General features: G+C 34.0%; 1 protein-coding gene across 1 annotated transcript; it reads right to left on the bottom strand.

Annotated features, from left to right (window-relative positions):
• Positions 1-7,831: 7,831 nt before the first annotated feature.
• LOC113698375 (E3 ubiquitin-protein ligase RHA2B) lies at positions 7,832-8,651 on the bottom strand. The gene has a single exon (XM_027218180.2). It carries the CDS (start codon positions 8,553-8,555, stop codon positions 8,067-8,069), a length of 489 nt encoding a protein of 162 aa, XP_027073981.1. The 5' UTR covers positions 8,556-8,651; the 3' UTR covers positions 7,832-8,066.
• Positions 8,652-20,779: the final 12,128 nt, after the last annotated feature.

Here is a 20,779-nt window from a genome sequence, read left to right as displayed (position 1 = left end):
TTTGAGCATTTCCCATGATTTCTTTTCCCCGAGGTGTATATAGATGGTTAATTTAATTTCTTGTATTTTCCTTTTCTGGTGTCATTCTGCAATATGTAAATAGCATATATACTTTTAGTCAAGTGATGGAAGAAAATTGTCATTTGGGCTCCCAATGGTTAGTACTAAGACTGCTATTGTATCAAGAGATGGTTGGCTGCTGCTTTATTACATTCTACCAAACATACTTGAAAGTTTGATACCAAATTTGACAATTAACAAACTTGGTTAGGTAAAACAATGGATGATTTTCAGCAAGTTTGGTAATAATATTCTCTCTTCATTTTATTTTATTTTATTTTTTTTTATAAAAAAAAAAAAAGCAAACTTGGTATTGTATCAAAAACATGGTTGGCTACTTTATCTCATTGGATCAAACCAAAATGTACTTGAAAGTTTGATACAAAATTTGACTTAGTGCTGTTAAATAAAAAAAAAAAAAATTATAGTTGACTGCTTTTATTGCATTGGACCAAGTATACTTGACAGTTTCGAAGCAAAATTTGACACTCAATTGATTTCATTCTGCAATTACCCATATTCCCACTAATAAATGTTTTGCATCAATCAATCTCCAATGATCAACTTTTAATTGTTTTTCAAGTTGGCGTAATCGCCAAATTGGTACAAAATTCACTAATTGCGCATGTGTGTTGCACATGGATTGTCGAGTTACTGCTACCCACTAATTGCATATGTGATGCATGCATCATGCACTTTCGTGGACAATTCTTTCAAGACGCAATCATCATTTTTCTAAATCCCACTAATGATTTATTTTCTTCTATTTCTATCCTTGTTTTCCGTTCACAACAAATAGCCGTCGATCGAACCCAGGAAAGATGTAAGCACTCTTAGGGATCAAAAGCGTCAGCTATGGTTGTCAGTGACAATTGCACGGTGCAATGAACTGCTCGAATGGAGCCTTGTACTCGACCTCATCTACACTCTTTATTTCAAATTAAAGAAAAAATATTTTTTTTTGAATTTTGAATTGAACAGCTCAAATCCAAACCAAACTAATGAAGTCCTATTTGAACCACTGAGCTTAGCTCGGTGGCCACCACCAAAGTTGGTGGGATAGGAGGTCAGGGATCAAACCCTGCCTCCCATCATTGGCCACAAAATGTGGCAAGCCACTCCAAGTGATTTCCAGACGAGTGGCTTCTCACTATTGACCTCTTCAGATCCTCTACTCTCTGTAGCATAAAATAATTATAGATTTATCGTATCGATAAAAAATAAATAAATAAAGTCCTATTTGGACCATCAATCTGTTGTGCGGCCACATTGGCAACGGCACCTTGCACTTGACCACAATGTATATGTGCCGTGAGTCCGAAGTTGGATTGTAAGGAATTCATTTGGCAAAGACACATTCTTGGCCCTGGAATAAAATTCTCGGGCTGATGGCCCAAATTGAGTGTGTACCTCCATTGAAAAAAAGTTTTTTTTTTTTTGGTCAACATAAGAATACCTTGGCTTACGCCAGACTTAGGGATGGCAATGGGGACAGGTGACCGCAGGCACCTGCCCTGTGGGGCTAAAAAAATAAATATATATAATAATAATTTAATTAGTTATAAATTTATGATAATGATATTATTGGTTATATGTATTATATAATGTATATTAGTATATGTAATATAATTGATATTGTCAATTACACTAATAATTATATATGTCTACTAATAGAAATTATTAATTAGTTATACTAAATTTACTAATACATTTATACTAAATTCTTAATTACACTTAATACATTAACACTTTTTTCTCAAAAAAAAAAAGCATAAGCACAATAATGAATTAGTGATTGTATTTGTGTCAAAAATAAAAACTTGATTACTTTAATTGTATTTATTTCATCATATTGGACTGCATTCAAATAACTTTTGTTTGATGTGTTGATATTTTAGTACTTGATTATTTGTTAAAATTTAATTATAATAAAATTATATAACAAATTTTTATTAACCCTGCGGGGGAAGCATGACGGGGTCAAGGGACGGGGCAAGGGGCGGGAGGAATTAGTAGGCAACGGGGCCTCTCCCCTGCCCCAACTCCGCCCGTTGCCATCCTTAGACTAATCCTTTGTGGCTGTGCAAAGTCTATCCAAGATGCATCGCAATTTATTAGCGGGAGTCAATCTGGCGGCCTCAAGTAAAGACCTGAAAGCAATTACCATACAAATTGTCCACTGGGGCGTGTAACTCAATTAATTGATAAGGTAAAAAAAAAAAAAAACTATTCCTAGAGCAAGACCAATGACAAGTGACTATTCAGTGGGTAAATCTTTCATATAGTGATAATATATATATTAGCAGGTTTAAATACAGACCACATAGGTAAAATTTAGTGTTCAAATTCAAATTGAAATAACGGTTTGTCAAACGAGTGCCCTATTTTTTAGGTGTTATATTTTTGAAAATATAAGATTAATTAGGAAAAGTAAATAAATATAAGAGAGGGTAGACAAGATTAAATAGGAAAAGTATATGAATGCAAGAGAGAATAATGATTATTAGTATGTGTATATATATGATAAGTTAGGTGAATAGTACGTGTATTAACAAGTGCCCTTGAAAAAACTTTTAAAATAATGTGTCATACGTCCAGACCTATCAAAGTATATACTGATAGTGTAAGAAAGATTAATCCGTGTTGGATTTGCTATCTAATTTTCAATTCCTCTCCTTTCTTCATTCTTCGCTGTAAGAATACTAAAAGAAAAAATTGAAAAACAAAATCCTTGAATAGTGCTTAAAAGACCAAAAGACTCGAATTGATTTTTCTCCAGCAACAGAATTGTTTTTTGGCTTACTCTTTATCCTATCTTGTGACGCCCCGAGGCAGAAGAAAAGGGAAAAATTTCTGGTGAATAGTGTTTTGTGGAGAATCCGGCCAGAAGCCATGCAAATTCCTTATATTTTTCTTAAAAATTCCCTTTTCTTTGGCAAATACCACTTTATAATGGCCCTACTACTCAATCACCCCATAATAAGTGCCAATGAACCTAGAAAGTAGGGTTTTACTTTTGGATTCAAGATTGGAGCAAAATTAGGATTTTCGCGATTTTCGCCGGATGAATTTTTGGTACGGAATAAGGATCAAATTTGGTGATTAAAAATGACTTTTAAGTGAGAAATAATATGTGATTAGAAGCAATAATACAAGGTTAGTGAATAGGAAGTAAAAACCCAAGTACGTGTGTTTTTAAGAAAAATGGCGCGAACTGGCGGGTCCCGCGCACTACCGATTGAAGGCACCACTTGACCACCACTTTCTTACCATACAAGTTTATTGATATTTGAGCAAAATATCTCCTAATTTACAGCTAAACTTGACCGAAATTTGTGGCTCAAATGCAATGAAGGAAAGAGAAAATTTTTGTGGTTGAGGTTAAGCCAAGTGTTGGCCAAACTTGTGGTTAGAATTAATTCTTATCTTTCTACCTTCTTATAAGACAAACTTAGCTTAATCTCCTTCATTATTTTCTGCATCTTGGCCGAGTAAGGAGAGAGAGAAAGGGGGAGCAAGAGTTGCACCATTTTCTTCTTGATTTACACCAACCAAGTGCTAAAATCGAATTCTAAACCGATTGATCGTAAGTTTGGAAGCTTGGGAAGCTAAGAGAACCAAAAATTTCAAGAAATAGTGGAGGATCACTCTTGCAAGCCTTCTTTTTGAGATCTGGACTCCAAGTCTGGAGTATAATTGAACGTGAATACTTGAAGCACTATATTTTGGGTGAGTGATCCCTCGACTATTTCCAAAGTTACTTTTAAACTAATTCTGGCATTTATTACTCCATTGCATATCATTTGGGTTCGGGTGTGTGCCATGACATAATTTGGCTCCAATGAGTTCTTGGAAAGTCTTGTGCCTAGAACCAATGTCTCCACTACTGTTTACACATTCTTTGGAGCACGATGGCTCCTTACTTTTGTTTCACGGTTACCTGATCTAAACGAACATTGGATATTTGAGTACAAGAACTTCACTGGCTCTCGTGAGTAATAAATGAACATTTGATTACTGCATCATGACATCATATCAATGCTTTATTGTGAAATATACTTGGTTGTTGATTTACTGGTCACTCCCTGAGCTTCTAACTCAGCCCCTATTATCTTCTTCTCCCTACAGGGATCGAAGTAAAGGAAGAACTTGTATTTGGATCTCTGTGTGGCTGGATGGCGTACATCTTGTATAGTTTAGATTTGGTTTTGGTTTGTGTACTTTTGGGCCTGTATAAATATTTGGAATTGAATCGGATGTATATCTACATTCTACGCTTAGAACTAGTTTCCGCTTCGCTTATGATATGTAATTTTTGGAGAATTGGATGTATTATTCGAGTTGTACCTTGTAATTTACTTGAGAAATGTAGTAAGTAAGTGAGTCCCGACGAGAGTTGGGCAGGCGACCCGCCGAACCCTGAGGTACGCCCTAGGGGGAGGTGGGGTCGTCACATGTCTCCCCACCCCTCTTATTCCCAACCATCACATGCAAGAATAACCCCTGAATAGGGGTGGAGCTGAACCAAGTAGCTCGGCTTGAGCTTGCGAGCTACTTGGTCAGCAGCTTGAGCTCGAGCTCGGTTGACCAAGCTCGATCTTGAGCTGCTCGTTAGAGCTATCGAGTCGAGCTTGATCTTGAAAATATGATATTCGAGAGTTCGACGAGCTCTATCGAGTTTTTTATAATATATATTTTAATTTTTATTATTGTGAAATGTCAATAATATCCTTTATTTAAAATTATATAGAAAATATTAAATTTTATTACTTGAGCTTGATTAGACTTGATTGAGCTTGACTAAGCTCGATTGAACTTGATTTGAATTAATTACATTTAATTAAACTCGAGCTCGAGTTCCATAAATTAATGTCGAACTTGAGCTCGAGCTCGAATTTTAAAAGTTTGACGAGCTCGAGCTTAGTTATATTTGCCTCGAGTCGAGCTCGAGTAATCTCCACTGCTGCCCTACCCCTGAACCTGAAGTCCTCCCTTGAGCTCTGGGCTGACCCCAGCAATAGATTAAATGGGTGAAAGATGAAACTCGGAGGTTCTTAATTGGTGGGTTCATCCACCTCTCATTTTCAACATTAATGCCCTGTTCTTTTTCATCTTTCTGGCAAATTCAACAATGACGACTACGAGTGTAATGATTCAGATTTTTTTTGGATATAACAACTTCATTAATTACATAACAGCTACTGCTCATCAATTTAAAAAAATGGCCAAAAGAAGAAGATGTTGCTTTGCTTTCAACCCACAAAAAAAAGAAAAAAAAAAAGAGGAAAAGTACAATTATTGATTTGCATTTGCACCAATCAATTCTTTCATTGTCAGCAATAGACCGGATTCCTTTAATTGCCTCTTTTTTCTTTTCTTCTTCTTCTTCTTCTTGGTCCCTTCTCTTTACAATTCCTTTTGGGAATTCTAAAATTCCATACCACATTATCTCTTGTTTTCTCTTTCTGGATTTTGGTATGTTCAGGTAAAAGACGCATCCAATTTTGAAAGAAATAAAATCAGAAAGAACAAAAACAAGTGAAATTATCCAAAATAAAATAAAGCTTTGATCAACAATTTACTTTCGAGTTATTTTCAATCTTAAGGTAACTTTAGAATCTATTGCATATCCTGAAAATTGGGATTTACAAGATATGATAACAACTTTGTTGGCAGGAATGTGCTATAGATAGATATAAAGGAGAAAGAAGCTTCTCCAATTCTTTAATCAGTCCAATTGATTTTGATACACTTGTTGGAGGAAAATCAAGTGGCATGGGCCATATTAAATCTCTAACTAATACACCTCCAAAATGATAAAAATTTCTTAAGCTAATACGTGATTGACCAGGGTTCTTTGATACACAAATTAAAACCGCAGAAATTGATTACACCATTGATTTCTAATTGGTCCCTGTTTAGATCATAATAACCAATTTAACTTTTTCCCAATTAGCAATTGGTTTTTTTTTTTTTTTTGGAAAAAAAAATTTGTGTAAGGAATCAGCCTGGTTTTTTTTTTTTTTTTTTTGGGTGCAAAGATTGCGATTTAAGAGTGATTGATAATTTTAAACTTTTAATCTGACCTAGTGATCAGTGATAAAACTCCAAAAATTAGAAGTTCTTTATTCAAATCTAACTATAGGTGAGTTTCTACTCCTACTATTTGTAAGTTTATTTATTCTATTGTTGAGTTTCAGTTGTAATTTCCACCATTTATGGATCAGTTCATCAGCTGTATTATCCCTACCATTGTGAGTTGTTTGTAAACTTACTACTAATAACAGGAATAATAATGGACTCAAATTCTTGTCATTTAGTGCCCTGAGAATATCAAATAAAAGAAAGAACATTTAACAATTTCCAACCCAACATTTTCATCTACCAAATTTTATGCTTGCCCCCTTTTTAATATAAGCATTTACTGGTTGGTTCCAAGCAAGGAAAATTAGGGTATGGCATGTGGATGGCATAAATCTAGGCGACCGAATTGTAGGATGGTAGCCGACATCATAGCGGACGCAATATGCATATCTATAAACAAAATTCCACGCGAAGAATTTGTCAACCTAATTTTGGTAGGAATTTGGTAGGTTACCACTAAAAGCAGTATTTTTTTTAACATAAATGCCATGCAGTTCTGAATTCTTCTGTTATAAATCAAAGTTCGGTCTATCTGACGGATGCCTTATGAACACTTGTTAAGTTGTATTTTAGGTGTTATATTTTTAAAAATATAAGATTTGTTAGAAGAAGCGTATAAATGCAAGGAGATTAATTAAGAAAAGTGCATAAATGTAGGTAGTAATTATTAGTGTGTATATACATACATATATATATATATATATATATATATATAAAAGATAAGTTAGGTGAAATGTAAGTGTATTAACGAGTACCTATAAAGCACCTGTTAAAAAATTCATAAACATTTTAAGAGCGTCTATCATTAATATACTCAATTTATACAAAATTAATCACATTGATGCACCTACTTACATATAGTATATTCCTGTATTTAGATACTTTTTCAAATTAATAATAAATTTTTCAAAAAATTAACATCTGAAACGCCTCTTAACGTACCAAAACTCATAATTCATTCTCTATTTTCTCGTCACATATATGATGGTACACCTAAACTGTTTCATACTAATAATTAATAATGTCACAAAAGAATTCAAATCTAGCAGAGAAAGAAAAAACTCAGAAAAGAGATGGGACAGGGAATATAATCCTAATGCCCTCTTTTGCTGAGACATGTGATAAGATCTCTGTGGAGATATTCATTCAGCATGCTGCTTTCAGGAAAGAAACTTTTTCTTTTTCCTCTTTTTGGAAAAGAAATGGCGAATTAATTAGCTTGGTTCACATTCAGCACATGCATAGAAATGCTCAGATAAGGTACTTATTTGGTTTCATAAACCTAGAAATGTTTCAATCATGAAAGCTGCAAACAAAATTTTGTACCCCAAATGATGGGGATGTTAAAAAAGGTATTTACGTGGTTACTGCTGCCTCTTCATTTTTCATGCCAAAGAAAAAAAAAAAAAAGAAGCCAATTGTTATAGTAAAAATTTTTTAACCACAGTCGATTTCTCATATGAGTTGATTTAATGGAGCATATTGACAAGAAAAGATTCCACAGGCCCTACAAACAGTGTGGATGAAATGTTACATTGGATTCAATTTTCCAACTAAATAATTTTTTCAAACTAGCAAAGATAAAAAATAAAAAATAAAAAATAAAACAGGACTTAAAAGAACTAAATCAGAACTAATAAGTCTCCCAAATTCTACTGATATTCAGGTAAATTAGTCAGAAAAATTCTGGCTGTAAGATTAAGAACCAAATCTACCCATCTATTCGTCATGTTGCATAAGAAATTTTTACCAAACTTTCTTTCAAGTAGTAGTAAAACTTATTAGATACATACCTCAAAAGACAGTACTGATCTATACCAAATTCTTCTTTCTTCTTATATACAAAAATCTGTAGAGTAGAGCTACAAAAACCTGCGTAGATAATTACCATGTAATGCAGATATCAAGAAAATCAGGTCTTCATCACTTCCTTCATACTCCTGTCGATGCAAGAACTGTCTATATTTCATCATGATTTCTTCAGGCAAGACTGTTGTCCGGCAAAGAGGACATGTTGCCCAATCTTGCTGTAGCCACCGGTCCAAACAATCCTTGTGGAAAATATGCTTACAGTTCAGCTTCCTGACGAATTCTCCTTCTTCAAACAAGGACAAACAAACTGCACATTCAATGGAATCGTCCATGATGAACCGGGTTTTTTTGTACCGGCGAGCCGGGATTTTTTCTTCAATTAATTTGAGGTATTGCTTGGTGGTTATGGCCTTCTTCTTGGATTCTTGGATGTTACCTGTGATGGATCTTACCAGGATTACTAATTCTAGGATTAAAATGGTGAACAAGACAGTGACTATGGTGTAAAGGTGAGCTAAGAATTGAGAAAGAGCTCCCATGTTTATGTTGCTTCTTGTTTTGCTTTTGAGAGATGTTGGAAAGTTTTGATGAGGTTATGAAATGACTCTGGCAAATTTTAATGTTTCTTTGTCTGGTACGGCTTTGGTTAAATTTAAGTATGTACATGCATGTGTGTGACTGTGGTTGGTGACTTGTAGGGTTGGATCTTTTGTTGACTATTGAGTGTATCATAGAGGTAATGGGGGCCCTCCAACAAATTTGTCTCTAAATTTTTTATTTTTTCAGGGGAAGAAGGAAAAAGAAAAGAGAAATAAAATTTATCAATTGTTTATGTTGGGATGCATAATTTTCATCAACAAAATATTTGTTGTGGGATTGTGAGTTCTTGTGCAATTCTAAATGCACTTTTTGTATGTATATGTGAATAAGTAGTGTATACAATAGACACATATACTTTAATGATCTAAAACATATTAGAAGTATAATGATATCGTATCAAATAGTTTTGAAATAAAATATCGAACAGGTCTTGATTTAGTAAAAAAGGTTGACATTTCAGAAATTACAGATCTTGAGTTTAAATATCAGCCGGAATTATCCACTTTCACTAGAATTTAAATTTGTTTGGCTCTAACTATGACCATTTCATTTGTGTATTGATATAATCATGTCGACACCAAATGACTATGACTCGTTTTCAGACTTGATTTTCTAAGATTACATAAACCTAAACGTTGCAAGGACAGTTGTAAACCTTCTAGATCATGTGAACTTAAGGGGCAATCTAGTTGTTAAAGCATTCTTAACATTATCATGGCGGGCTCAACACAACAAATTGGAGTTTTCCTTTGAAATTGCTGCAGGCATGCTAGAAAAAGGATTTAGATAGAGACTTGCAATCTTTTCTTGACCAAGCAATTCGTGACATTCCTAGGGAGATACGTGGAGAAATGGAACGTTATGGGTAATTTTGGGGTGAGGATTTTCCAAGTGTCAGAAGCTTTCTCTTCTATTATGATTCATGTCCAAGAATTCAATTGTGAATTTAGTAGGTTAACCCTTTTGTTTTTTTTTTTACTAGAAGAATAGGTTAAACATTTTCTTGAGACCTGCCTAACCCAAACTTTAGGGTCTCAATCTTATCTTTGTGGCTCGTAGTTGAGAAGAAAAAGAAGAAGAACAAGAATGTTATTTGAAAATTGCAAAATTGTCAACCATTATTCTCCAAAATCTAACATTATTCTATTTCACTTATCTTTGAAATGAGTTACATAAAACCCTAATCTTACACATACTTAGGCGTGTTTGGAATGCATTTTATTTATATTATATTTACACATAGTGATTTACTTGTATCATCAAAATATTTTTCAATTATCTTTTTATTTCACATACATCATATCAAAGAAGTGTTATAGTATTTTTTAAAAAAATTATCCCAAATAATCTTCTATCCAAAGGCAGTGATTTTTTTTTTTTTTTTTAAATTTCAAGTGATAAACATAACAATTTAGATACACAGACACACACAAGCATTTAACGCTCAAAATCACAGTTTGGATAGAAGGTTATTTGAAATATTTGGATAGGTGGTAATAAAAAAAATGTAAATTGGTAGAGGTTTGAAATTTTCACATATAATTTATTATTTGTGGTTGGGTTGGCAGAGAAATGCATGCACCTGCATAGTCACTTAAGCTTAAAAATATCCAACTTATATTATAAAAGAATGGGACCTTGTTGCATGCAGCTGTTATGTCAAATGATGGACATCCATAAAGTCGAAGGGCCAGACTTGCCTTACTCTTTTGTTGCTTCTGTTGGTGTACATAAAATATTTTAGCCAAAAAAAAAAAAAAAAAAAAAGGAGCCTTGAAGGACAGCCAATTTGCAGACTTAAAGTTAGTTGAAAACTTGTAGGCAGAAATGAGGACATAGAAAAAAGCTTTTGATCCACCAATTTTTCAAAATAAATTTCTAAATTTTTATGTGACAAATTAAATACTTCACAAATCAGAAACTTAATACGTTTTCTTTTCCCACAAAGAGAAAAAAAAAATAGAGAAAATGAGTTGAAACCTGATTCCACTCTCCCATGTTTGTTAACATTTGTAGCCCTTTGAGAAAAATTCACGAGCCACCTTATTGCCTGCCACCCAAATTTGCTTAAAAGAAAGAAGAAAAGGCTGAAACATAATAGCCCACCCTCCCAAATATGCTACATTTGTAGCCCTTTGAGCAAATTCTGAGCCCACATCAGGTCTTATTCTGCAATAATCATTTTTTTGAGGGAACATTCTCCAAAAAAAAAAAAAAAAAATCATTAAACAAAGCCTTGATTTCATCCATCAAAGTTCCCCAAACACACAAATTTAATCCTCCTGGTTGATCACAAATCCTTACATATACATACACAAGAAGCATTCTACAGTGGTGCCGCTTTCAAGTGCCACTCCGCTTCCATGGATTTGTACTTTTGAGTGCTTCTCCCTGCTTTAAGACTCTTGTACTTTCAAGTGGACATTGAAATGGACCGAATTTGGAGTGTGTTTTGTGCTGCTGCCGCTGTAGGGTCCGACATATATGAAATTGCCCACGAAATTCGTTATTTGTATATTACCCTCGGCTCCTAAGAAGTTTCGTTATGTACGCTATGTGTATAATTCTTCATTGTGATTTAATGAAATTGTAATTAGGAATTAGAATTTCGTGTTCATCCCTCATGCGTATACAAAAGAAATTTCCAGCCAACTGCACAATTTCAAGGTTACAAACTGCATAATTAAGTCATATAATTTAATTAGATTATACAGTTAAAAATTATGTAGAGTTTGTTTGTGTTAACCAGTGTAATCTAAGCTATATATATATATATATATATATATGTGTGTGTGTGTGTGTATCTACGTATATATAAATTTGTTTCTTTTTATCAAAGGGATCAATCATGTGCTTTTTTTAAAAAAAAAAAAAATTTGTATATAGTCCTTTCTTCATATTTTTATAAGTAAAGATATATATATAAATATATACATTTGCTTTTTATTTTTGTAAAGATGCTTATTCTTCTGAAATTCTGTATATAGTCTTTTCTCCACATTTTTTATATAACTATATAACAATGAGTATTACATATATAAATTTCTGTTTATAACAGAGATCTTGTATATAGTCCTTTGTTCATATTTTTCAAGTGTATATTATATATTATATATTACATATATGTGTATCGATAAGTACACAGATAATTGTGATTATCTCAATCGATATGCATCATCTGGAGTGAACTGCTTTTTGGAATTTACGCTGCAAGCCTTGCTATCTATCTCCTTAGTATCGCACTGCCGATGTGACCAAGGACGCAAGGGACTTTGCGCTTGGAATTGATTAATTAGCTGTCGGCCATTAAATTTTCTTGTTTACCAAATTGTCCTCCAAGATGCTTCTCTTGTCTTGTGGACCAGGCCATCTTACAGCTTGGTTACGTTTGTAATTTTTCATTCTTTTGATTGACTTGTAAGACATACATGGTCTCCATGTCCATGCAAGCTCTGTTATATGCTCGACCTCCCAGATTGCATGTAAATCTTCTTGTCAATTGTTGTGCTCATACACCAGGTACCTAATGTTATTATTATTATTATTTCTTCGATAATTTTTTCCTTACTCTCTTCTGACATCATTCTGATGTTCTGTTCCATTGATTTGTTTATTGATCAAAATATCTGTGTTTACTGACTTGAGATCTGCTATTATCTAGCCTTCGAGGAAGTTTGATTCAGTGCTCTGTGCCTTGACGATCAATTAATGGAGGTATATTGTTTTTTTTTACTGGCTTTTTTAACACGTTTGTTATTTTAAAGTTCTTCCAAATGCCTTTTGTATCTTTGCTACCAGTAGTGTGTTATTTGGTTATTTCATGCAACGGGCTTTATTCCCTTCGTTACATAGTTATATCTGTTGGATAAATAGCTACAACAATGTTAACACTATCTGCTTGAGTCGTGCGTAGCACTGTCCTAAGAAACTATTTCATGAAATTGAAATGTTTCCCCAAGATTTAACAAGCCTTCTTCTAATTGTTGCTAACAAGAAAGACAAGATTTTTTCTTGTTGCAAACTAGAAGGACTAGAACTAGCAAATTAAAACCAGCAGATATATATAAAAGACAAGAAGATGAGAACAGAATTATCAATAGGATATCAACTAACAAAAAATAAAAGAGAGAAAGAGAGAGAGAGAGCAGCTATCAAAAGATATCAACTGAAGCTGCTGGGGTGATTTTCTGAGGAGAGAATGGATCCTATTTATAGATTTTAGAGTGAGGTGCAACCCTTCCCACTTCCGATGTGGGACAAAAGACTGCAACTCTTCTCACTTCTCAATGTGGGACAAAGAAAATAATACTTCTCATTTTTCGATGTGGGACAAAGAATATTTTGAAATACTATATATTTTACAACAATCTCCCTCCTATTTCAAAAAATTCTTTGGATAAAGGAAGAATTTTAAAAGTACTTTGCTGGATTTGGTTGAAATGTAATTAGATTGGTGTCTTTTGGACTATGAACCAAACATAGATTGATAAAACATGATCTACAGAATTATTGGTGAAATATAAATTTCTATGAACCAATAACTCTTGATGTATGACAGAGATTTTATCAATCACATTACAACCCATAATTTGCTGTTAACGCGATTTTGCGCTTTTTGGCCGTGCGCCTGCCTGATTATTCATGAGAGCTCTAAAGATTTGACCAATGAATCTTATAGGAGCGGCCCCACTCCACTCTCATATAGGTGAATTCATCAAGTGTGTATTGCTTTAACTACACCTCCCTAATGGGATATGAATTCATTAAGAGTTTTAACTCATCCTCACAATTACTCAAAGCACTTATCTCTGGAGGGACTTAAATTGAAATGCTTTACCATCAATATTGACTTGTTATTACCCATATGAACCTACTTCATGGGATCACCAATCACATAGGTTGGGTTACTGTCTCTATTGACAACTTGTTGGTCGAATTCCCATTTCTTTTGTAGTTTGAAGAATCAATTTTCTTCCTACGGGTTTAGTCAGAGGATCGGCCAAATTCAACTCTGACTTTACATAATCAATGGAAATAATTCCATCTCTAAGCAGCTGCTTTACGACATCATGTCTCAATCTCATGTGTCGACTTTTACAATTATACGATTTATTTTTAGCTATGGCAATCGCTGCTTGACAGTCACAATGTATGGACATAGGAGGCAACAAATCCTTAGTTGAAGGAATATTAGCTAAGAAATTTCTCAACCACTCGGCCTCAGTCCCTGTCAGTTCCAGAGCTACAAACTCTGACTCCATTGTTGATCTAGCAATGATTGTCTGTCTAGCAGATTTCCATGCTATTGCACGACCACCAAGGGTGAACACATAACCACTAGTGGATTTCGTATCATTTGAATCAGAGATCCAATTAGCATCACTGTAACCCTCTAATACAGTGGGAAATCCACTATACAGGATACCAAAATTCATGGTACCTCTCAAATATTTCATTAGTCTAACTAATGCAAACCAATGCTCACGGTTGGGATTATGGGTATATCTACTCAGTCGACATACAGCATAAGCTATATCAGGTCTAGTGAAATTCATCAGATGCATCAGACTCCCAATAATCTGAGCATATTTAGACTGAGCAATTGGGTCACCATTATTTTTCTTTAATTGAGTGTTAGCATCATAAGGAGTACTCACAGGTGTCACATCATAATTTTCAAACTTCCTAAGAAGTCTCTCTGTATAATGTTCTTGTGACAACATTATACCATCACCTTTTCTTATGATTTTAACACCCAATATTATTTTGGCTTCACCCAAATCTTTCATATCAAAATTAGAAGACAAAAAATATTTAGTACTATTTATAATATCTAGACTAGTACAAAATATAAGCATGTCATCCACATATAAACTGATTATCACATATTGATCATTTATAATTTTGAAATATACACATTTATCCACTTCTACAGACGAGAATCCATCTTTTATCAAGACTTGATCAAATTTCTCATGCCACTGTTTAGGAGCTTGTTTTAGACCATAAAGAGATTTAATTAGTTTGCAAACCTTATTTTCTTGTCCAGATACAATACATCCCTCAGGTTGAAACATATAAATTTCTTCTTCTAAATCACCATTTAAAAAGGCTGTTTTGACATCCATTTGATGAATAACAAGTTTATGGATAGAAGCTAAAGCAAATAAGACTCGAATAGACGCAATTCTAGTTACTGGTGCAAATGTATCAAAATAATCAATATTTTGTTTTTGAGAAAATCCTTTTGCTACTAAACGAGCTTTGTACTTTTCTATAGAGCCATCAGAGTTATATTTTCTTTTAAAAATCCATTTGCAACCAATAGGTTTTGCACCAGGAGGTAAGTCTACCAAAATCCAAGTTTTATTTGACAAGATAGAATCAATTTCAGATTTAATTGCTTCTTTCCAAAATTTACACTCAGGAGAAGAAATAGCACCGGAGTATGTTAAAGGATCATTATCAACAAGAAAGGTTTGGAAATCTTTTCCAAATGAAGATTCTTTTCTTGGCCTTTTGCTCCTTCTTAATTCCTCAATTGGAATAATTTCCTTATTTATTTCAACAGGTGCATGAGAAATTTTACTAGACAGTGGAAAAATATGTTCAAAAAATTCTGCATTCTTTGTCTCAATAATTGTATTACAATCAAGTATATCACTTCTTAACACAAGAAATCTATATGCAGCACTATGTTCAGCATATCCAATAAACATACAATCAGAAGTTTTAGAACCTATTTTCCTTTTCTTAGGTTCAGGCAATAAGACTTTAGCAAGACACCCCTAAACTTTTAAATATTTCAAATTTGGTTTATAATTTTTCCATAACTCATAAGGTGTTTTGCCAGTCTTTTTATGTGGGATTCTATTTTGTAAGTGACATGCAGATAATATAGCTTCTCTCCATAAATTATCTGGAGCATGAGAACTAATTAAGATAGAGTTCATCATTTCTTTTAACGTTCTATTTTTCCTTTCAGCTACTCCATTAGATTCTGGTGAATAAGGTGGAGTTATTTCATGTATTATGCATTCCTGTTCACAAAGGTTATCTAAAGTTAAGTATTCTCCACCCCTATCTGATCTAATTCTTTTTATCCTTTTATTAAGTTGATTTTCTACTTCAGACTTATAGGATAAAAAGGCATTATAAGTATCATCTTTATTTCTAAGTAAATAAACTTTGGTATATCTAGAATAGTCATCTATAAAGGTGACATAATACCTTTTCCCACCTCTAGTCATTGTTTGTTTTAAATCACCTAAATCAATATGAATTAAATTTAATAATTCAGTTTCTCTATAGACAGTTATACAACTTTTCTTTGTTATTTTAGCTTCTGCACATATTTCACATTTGTCCATATTATCATTAATACCAGAAATTAGGCCACATGATTGCATTTTCTTTATATAACCAATATTAACATGTCCTAATCTAGCATGCCATAAAGAAATGGAATCAACAATATAAGCAGAAGAAGATGCATTTTCATTGATCACATTGGAAATATTAAGTACAAAAAGTCCCTGATTACAATAGCCTTTCCCAACAAACACATTATTTCTTGTCATTATAATCTTATCAGATTCGAATGACACTTTCACCCCAACTTTTCCAAGCAAAGCTACAGAAATAAGATTTGCCCGAATATTTGGAACATGCAGCACATCATTAAGAGCCAAAGTATTTCCTGAAGTGAGTTTCAATAGTACTTTGCCCTTACCCAAAACTTTAGCAGTTCGTGAGTCTGCAAGGTAGACTACTTTTTTATCATCCCCTATTGAAGTATAGGAGGAAAACGCTTCTCGATTTGCACATATGTGCCGAGTAGCCCCAGAGTCTACCACCCATTCTTTAACATTAGCTGCAATGTTCACTTGAGAGATGACTGCAGCAATTATTTCATCTCCTTTGGTTAAATTAACCTTAGGAGGATTACCATTTGCTTTGTCACCTTTATTGTATCTATACAAGGCAGCATAATGTTCTGATTTTCTACAATAATGGCAATTGCCTTTCTTTTTCTTAAAGTTGGGAATATTAGGCTTGTAATTGGGATTTTTTGATCTATTATATTGGGACTTATTGGCTTGCACATAGCTACAATACACATCAAATAATTCATTTAAAAGTGTTTCTAAAATAGTATTTCGACATATCTTATTGGCATATTTCCACGACTCTTGTAGCTTGACATCTATGGTGGCAGCAGGTTGAGATTCCGTCAGTGCATAGGCCACTCCATGTATGTCGAGTAGAGAGTAGACACGTTCTTGCCACCTTTTGAAGTTTTCGTCAACAAAAACCTCAATTCTAGGGACGTCAGGAAATGGCTTCGCAAAAGGTAGTGTCACTGCAACAGTTGCTGATGAAGACTGTGGGGTGCTAACATTGTCAGATGCCATAGTTTCTTAGATTGTTGGATAAATAGCTACAACAATGTTAACACTATCTGCTTGAGTCGTGGGTAGCACTGTCTTAAGAAACTATTTCATGAAATTGAAATGTTTCCCCAGGATTTAACAAGCCTTCTTCTAATTGTTGCTAACAAGAAAGACAAGATTTCTTCTTGTTGCAAACTAGAAGGACTAGAACTAGCAAATTAAAACCAGCAGATATATATAAAAGACAAGAAGATGAGAACATAATTATCAATAGGATATCAACTAACAAAAAATAAAAGAGAGAAAGAGAGAGAGAGAGCAGCTATCAAAAGATATCAACTGAAGCTGCTGGGGTGATTTTCTGAGGAGAGAATGGATCCTATTTATAGATTTTAGAGTGAGGTGCAACCCTTCCCACTTCCGATGTGGGACAAAAGACTGCAACTCTTCTCACTTCTCAATGTGGGACAAAGAAAATAATACTTCTCATTTTTCGATGTGGGACAAAGAATATTTTAAAGTTCTTCCAAATGCCTTTTGTATCTTTGCTACCAGTAGTGTGTTATTTGGTTATTTCATGCAACGGGCTTTATTCCCTTCGTTACATAGTTATATCTAGAATAAAAATCTACTCCATTATCATACAAACACCATGAAATCCTCTAAGTTATATGCACATAATGATCATCTCATAATCCGTGAGAAAAAAAATGAGAGAAATAAAAAAAATGAGAAAGAACTTTGCTGCTCTTTCGGTTGAACAAAAAGAAGCTCGATCAGCGAAGAAGAAATAGAGAGAAGCGTATCACAGAAGAAAGTTAACCAAATTGTTGTCCAACCCGCTTCCTTGACAATCTCTAGAGCCTTCTGAACAATCAGGCAGCGAAGCACCTACCTACTACAACAGTGACTACTAACAACTGTGATGATGGTACGTATATATTCCACAATTTCTGGTTCCTTGCTCATTTATACTTCCCTTGAGTATGCCCTTACACCTATTAAATACGTTGTTAATTTATGTCTTTCTTATCAGTTAACAAACCTTGCAAACCTGTTCACTTTGTAGTTTCTGTGACTCAAAATTTGGAGCAATGGAACTAATTATTATTATGCACAGGAAAATTGATGCCGCAGTTAACTGAGCAGCATTTGCATCACGCATGTCCTCTTTCTGATCGAGTTACCTATATCCAACTATCAGTGTAACAACGGTAAACTTAAAAAAAAAAAAAATCACTCTGTACCATTAATCTGTCACTTTCCAATGAAACGCTTCCATGTTCGCAGCTCCAATATACAGGTTCCTTTTCAACATTTTCCAACTTTCATCTTAACTCCTTGCTTTGCAAATTCTTTATGCTGGTTCTCAGTTATCCAACTTCGCAAATGTCCTGCGCCTCTTGCCCCTGATACACATAGAAATCATCTTCGACATTCACAAGTTCTATTAATTGGCTGTGGCAGCCAATGCAATCGTGGTAAATACCTAATACTTACTATATTCAGACCTACCATAATAGCCTGTTTCTTGTTAGTTGATATAATCAATTGTTTATTTCTTTCTATGCGACAGGTAATGAAGTTTCTGTATTTGACACTGCTTGGCACATTCTCTCTATTTACAATGCAATTAACTCAGCAAATTTGCCTTCGTAGAGCTGTTGTCATTTGTAATGCAATATCAAACCATTCAACAACGTTTAAAATCTACTGCTAAAAAAATGGAGGTACAAATGCAACCTTTGTTATCAGTTTTCACCATTCTAATGCTCATTATATCAATGGTTTATCTATCAAAATTTATAACGCTTTCATGACTATCACACAGGCAACAAAAGTTCAAAGTCAAAAGGAATTCAGAAAGTTCATAAGAGAGGCAGAAAGACAAGAGGTATTCTGAATATAGTATAATACACATTAAAAGCTTTGTTCTGAATTTCTTCTCTTATAATCAATAATTACTATCACATTGATTATACACTTAGGATCCTTGGTGACATGTTTTCTATGTCAACCCAATGTCACCTATAGTATTGCGCCAAGTGTCATGTTATTATTTACGCTTGTGTTAAACCAAATTAAGTTGAATTATTAGAAAATTAAAGTATAAATAATAACAAGACACTTGGCGCAATACTATAGGTGACATTTGGTTGGCATAGAAAACATGTCACCGAGGATCCCAAGTGTTGATTATATTGCAAATCACAAAATCCCAGATGGAATTGAAGCATTAAAATTCATTAGCAATGAACTAGATATATTGCCTTCGAAACCATGTTGCAGCTATTGTAAAGCAAAAAAATTTCACTCTGAAACAGCCAATTTCTGTTGTTCTGATGGTCAAATAGTTCTCCAAGAAAACAAACTTCCGGATATTCTTACAGAACTATATACTGGTCATTCTGCTGAAGCTCTTTCTTTCAGAACATATGTCAGAACATACAACAACATGTTTTCCTTCACCTCTTTTGGAGTGCATTATAACAAATCCCTATGCAAGAGAACTAATGGCATCTATACATTCAAAGTCTAGGGACAAATCTATCACTTCATCAAGGATCTTATTCCACATGGAGACTCTACCCTTTATCCTGCAGTTGTATTTCTATGATACAGACCATGAGTTAGAAAATAGACTAGCTGCATCACAGAAACTAACAGAGAGTATAGTGAAAAAAATTATGGATGTCATGGAATCCAACCCCTATGCCTCATTTCTACGAAGCTTAAAAAATGTTATGAATCTTGACTCTTATCAAATAGTGCTGAGGTCCCACTCACAGAATGATCAAAGAATTTGGAATCGACCAACTGCATCCCAAATTACAGCCTTATACGTAGAGGGATAGGAATCTGGAGAAACATACAAGAGGCATATCCAAATCTATACAAAAGAGGGTAAGGACCATCTGGTGCAATGCTATTATGGATGCTAAGATCCATTGTAGTATCCGCTACTATTTTCATTTGGAGAAATCGGATGGCATCCTAGTATAAAAAGAACAGCTCCGGAAAATCCAAAAAAAAAAAAGAAAGAGATCTGATAGAAGAACCAACTGCACTCCTGCTCTTAGTAATTACAAATCTGCACAGGGGCTAATCGAAACTGAAGAGCAAGGTACACCAAAATTTATATTCCATAATTATATTCCTCAGCATACACTTATGTAGATCACTACACTCACATTCAATAACATGTGCTGCAACTTATAACGGTCCTGAAAATAGCAAAGAGTTTGTATCTATGCGTGAGTATTATGCATATAAGTTGCAGATATGAAAAAGTATACTCCAAGCATACTCAATACCTATCGACTTCTACAACAATATGTTATCGATATGTGTATAAAGATAGAAACCCAAAGACTCGACAAGAATTAATAAGAAGAGAGCAGCTTCAAGGTATAATGGACAGTGACATAGCAAGGCATTGCGAAGGATCCAAAGTAGGTCAGCGAATTATCCTTCCAACATCGTTTATAGGTGGTCCTCATGACATGAGAAGAAGATATGTCGATGCTATGGCTCTTGTGCAGAAATTTGGTAAACCAGATCTATTCATCACCATCACATGCAATCCTTCATGGCCTGAGATCAAAGAACATATGCCTTCTATTGATGAAGCTCATAACAGACCGGACTTATTAGCTCAGGTTTTCCATGCTAAACTTGATTTTCTGAAGCATCAACTCTTCAAAATAGAAATATTTGGGCCAGTTGCTACTTATACTTATGTAGTTGAGTTCCAAAAACGAGGTCTGCCG

The sequence above is a fragment of the Coffea arabica genome, chromosome 7c (genome assembly GCF_036785885.1).
Source record: "Coffea arabica cultivar ET-39 chromosome 7c, Coffea Arabica ET-39 HiFi, whole genome shotgun sequence".
Taxonomy (NCBI): Eukaryota; Viridiplantae; Streptophyta; class Magnoliopsida; order Gentianales; family Rubiaceae; genus Coffea; species Coffea arabica.
This window is presented reverse-complemented; position numbering and strand designations above follow the sequence as displayed.

Bases quoted from the DNA above. Each gene is read 5' to 3' on its own strand.
- LOC113698375 (XM_027218180.2), bottom strand. From the start codon at position 8,555: ATGGGAGCTCTTTCTCAATTCTTAGCTCACCTTTACACCATAGTCACT.